General features: G+C 33.1%; 1 protein-coding gene across 1 annotated transcript; it reads left to right on the forward strand.

Moving 5' to 3' along the window:
- Positions 1 to 536: 536 nt before the first annotated feature.
- Positions 537 to 2,560, forward strand: FAM200B (family with sequence similarity 200 member B; the record flags this gene model as incomplete). Its single annotated transcript, XM_023534020.1, is given in 11 exon segments — positions 537 to 592; positions 594 to 666; positions 669 to 722; positions 724 to 883; positions 886 to 1,091; positions 1,094 to 1,255; positions 1,257 to 1,422; positions 1,425 to 1,723; positions 1,725 to 2,263; positions 2,265 to 2,388; positions 2,390 to 2,560. Coding segments are annotated over 11 exon segments (1,917 nt in total), but the record flags the coding sequence as incomplete, so codon positions are not given.
- Between the last annotated feature and the right edge of the window lies 1 nt (position 2,561).

Consider the following 2,561-nt stretch of genomic DNA (forward strand, 5'->3'; position numbering starts at 1 on the left):
TACTAACACAGCATTGGAAAATGGCTCTGTATCAGTGTTTTGCACATTATTTGTGTTACCCATTAGTAGGTCATAAAATCAATTTTGTAAGTTACGATGAACATTTTTTAAGGCAAATTAAAATATAATCAGAGTGTTTTGCATAAATCTTTTGCCAGAATTATGCATATTGCAAGGAATACTAAGGTCAGTTACAATATGTAAAAAGATATTCGATGGAAGGGATGTGATCAATAGAATGTATGTTTGCTAAGAAATGGTTTTTCCGTCATTTGCCCACTGGTGTCTTATTTGCTTTTCATAATTGGCGCCTAGTTGTTTTTTTTTTTGTTTTTTTTTTTTTTGTTTTTGGGGCCTAGTTTTATATTACCATGACTTCCAACTAGATGTGAAGTCTGAGATGTTAAACTGAGTTCAGCTGTAAACTGCATTTTTTATAAAGATATTATCTAGGCTATAAATATGTATTTGAATTTGTGTAATTATAACATTTTAATCAAAATTACTTTTAAAATGGATAATTTTTTTTAAAAAAAAGGAATAATGGTGTGAAATATTCAGAAGCATGTTCAGGTTCAATTGTTGGATCTGAAAGTGAAGACTGACAGTATTGAGAAAAATACTAACTCTCATCTGCAAACTTCATCTTCATTTGAGCCACATTTCAAAAAAAAAAAAAAGTAAGTACAAGACGCTATAATGAGAATTATTTAAAATGTGGTTTTTATCAAATGTGAAAAACCTTTTGAAAATGACAGACCTCAGTGTGTTATTTGTAATAATATTCTTGCAAATGAAAGCTTAAAACCTTCAAAGTTCAAAAGGCGTTTAGAAACTCAGCATGCTGAACTTACCGATAAACCTCTTGAATATTTTCAAAGAAAGAAGATGTAAAGTTATCAGCATAATTTCTTAGTTGTTCTATTGTCAGTGAGAAAGCCTTATTATCATCAGATTTAGTTGCATACCGTGTGGCAAAAGAAAATGGCTCACACAGCTACTGAAAAAATTATTCTTCAGCATGTTTGGATATGGTATGTACAATTTTTGATGGTAAATCAGCTGATAAATTAAAAACTGTACTCAGCGATATAACACAGTATCTCTTTGCATTTGTACCATTGTGGAACATTTTGAAACAAGGCTTATATCTCGGTTACAGTCTGGTACAGATTTTGCAATCCAGCTTGAAAGCACTGATATTGGAAGCTGCACAGCACTTGTAGTTTATGTCAGATATGCATGGCAAGATGATTTTTATGGAGGATTTTTTGTGTTGTTTAAATTTAACCTCAAACCTAAGTAGATTAGATATTTTTACAGAATTAGAAAAGTGCATTATTGGTCAGTGTAAATTAAACTGGAAAAACTGCAAAGGAATTACGAGTGACAGAACAGCAAACATAACTGGAAAACATAGCAGAGGTTACTAGAGGTTACTAATAATGGCGCCATGTGGAATCATTGTTTTATACATCGTGAAGCTTTAGCATCCAGAGAAATGCCACAGAAACTCATGGAAGTATTGAAAAATGCAGTGAAAGTTGTTAATTTTATTAAAGAAAGCTCACTAAATAGCCAGCTCCTCGAAACATTTTGTTCAGAGATTAGAACTAATTATACCCACTTACTGTACCATACCAAAGTTCGTTGGTTGTCTCAAGGGAAAATACTAAGCAGAGTTTACAAACTCAGGAATGAGATTCACATTTTTCTCACTGAAAAAAAAATCTCATTTGGCAAGTATTTTTGAAGATGACATTTGGGTAATGGAATTGGCATATTTAACTGATATTTTTGGCATTCTTAATGAGCTCAGTTTAAAACTACAGGGGCAAAACAATGATATATTCCAATATGTCGAACGTATCCAAGAATTTCAGAAGACATTATTGTTATGGCAAGCAAGGCTTAAAAGTAACTGTCCTAGCTACTACATGTTTCCAAGATTTTTGCAACATATTGAAGAGGATGTTATTAATGAAGCCATTTTGAAAGAAATAAAATTAGAGATATTATTGCATCTCACTTCTCTATCTCAAACTTTTAACCGTTACTTTCCAGAAGAGAAATTTGAAACATTAAGAGAAAACTGTTGGGTAAAAGATCCATTTGCTTTTCAAAACCCAGAGTCGATAGTTGAGTTAAACCCGGTGCCTGAAGAAGAGAATGAATTACTGCAGCTCAGTTCTTCATTTACACTGAAGAATGATTATGAAGCATTAAGTTTGTCAGCATTTTGGATTAAGATAAAGGAAAACTTCTTTGCTAAGCAGAAAGAGCGACCTGCTATTATTACCATTCACAACGACAGGTTTGTGTGAACTAGGATTTTCAGTCCTAACCCAGTTAAAAACGAAGGAAAGAAGTGGGTCGAATGGTGCAGCAGATAACGCGGGTAGCATCGTCCCCCCGTGTTCCAGACCGGAGTGAACTAATGAGCAGGCAGGCGTACCCGTCGCATTAAATAAATCTTAACCTGGTTTTGGTTTTGTGTTTCTTATTCTGTGGTATTTTTCTGTGTTGTACTTAAATGTTAATATATCATTATATGTAATGAC

This window comes from Pteropus vampyrus, unplaced genomic scaffold (assembly GCF_000151845.1).
Source record: "Pteropus vampyrus isolate Shadow unplaced genomic scaffold, Pvam_2.0 Scaffold5, whole genome shotgun sequence".
NCBI lineage: Eukaryota > Metazoa > Chordata > Mammalia > Chiroptera > Pteropodidae > Pteropus > Pteropus vampyrus.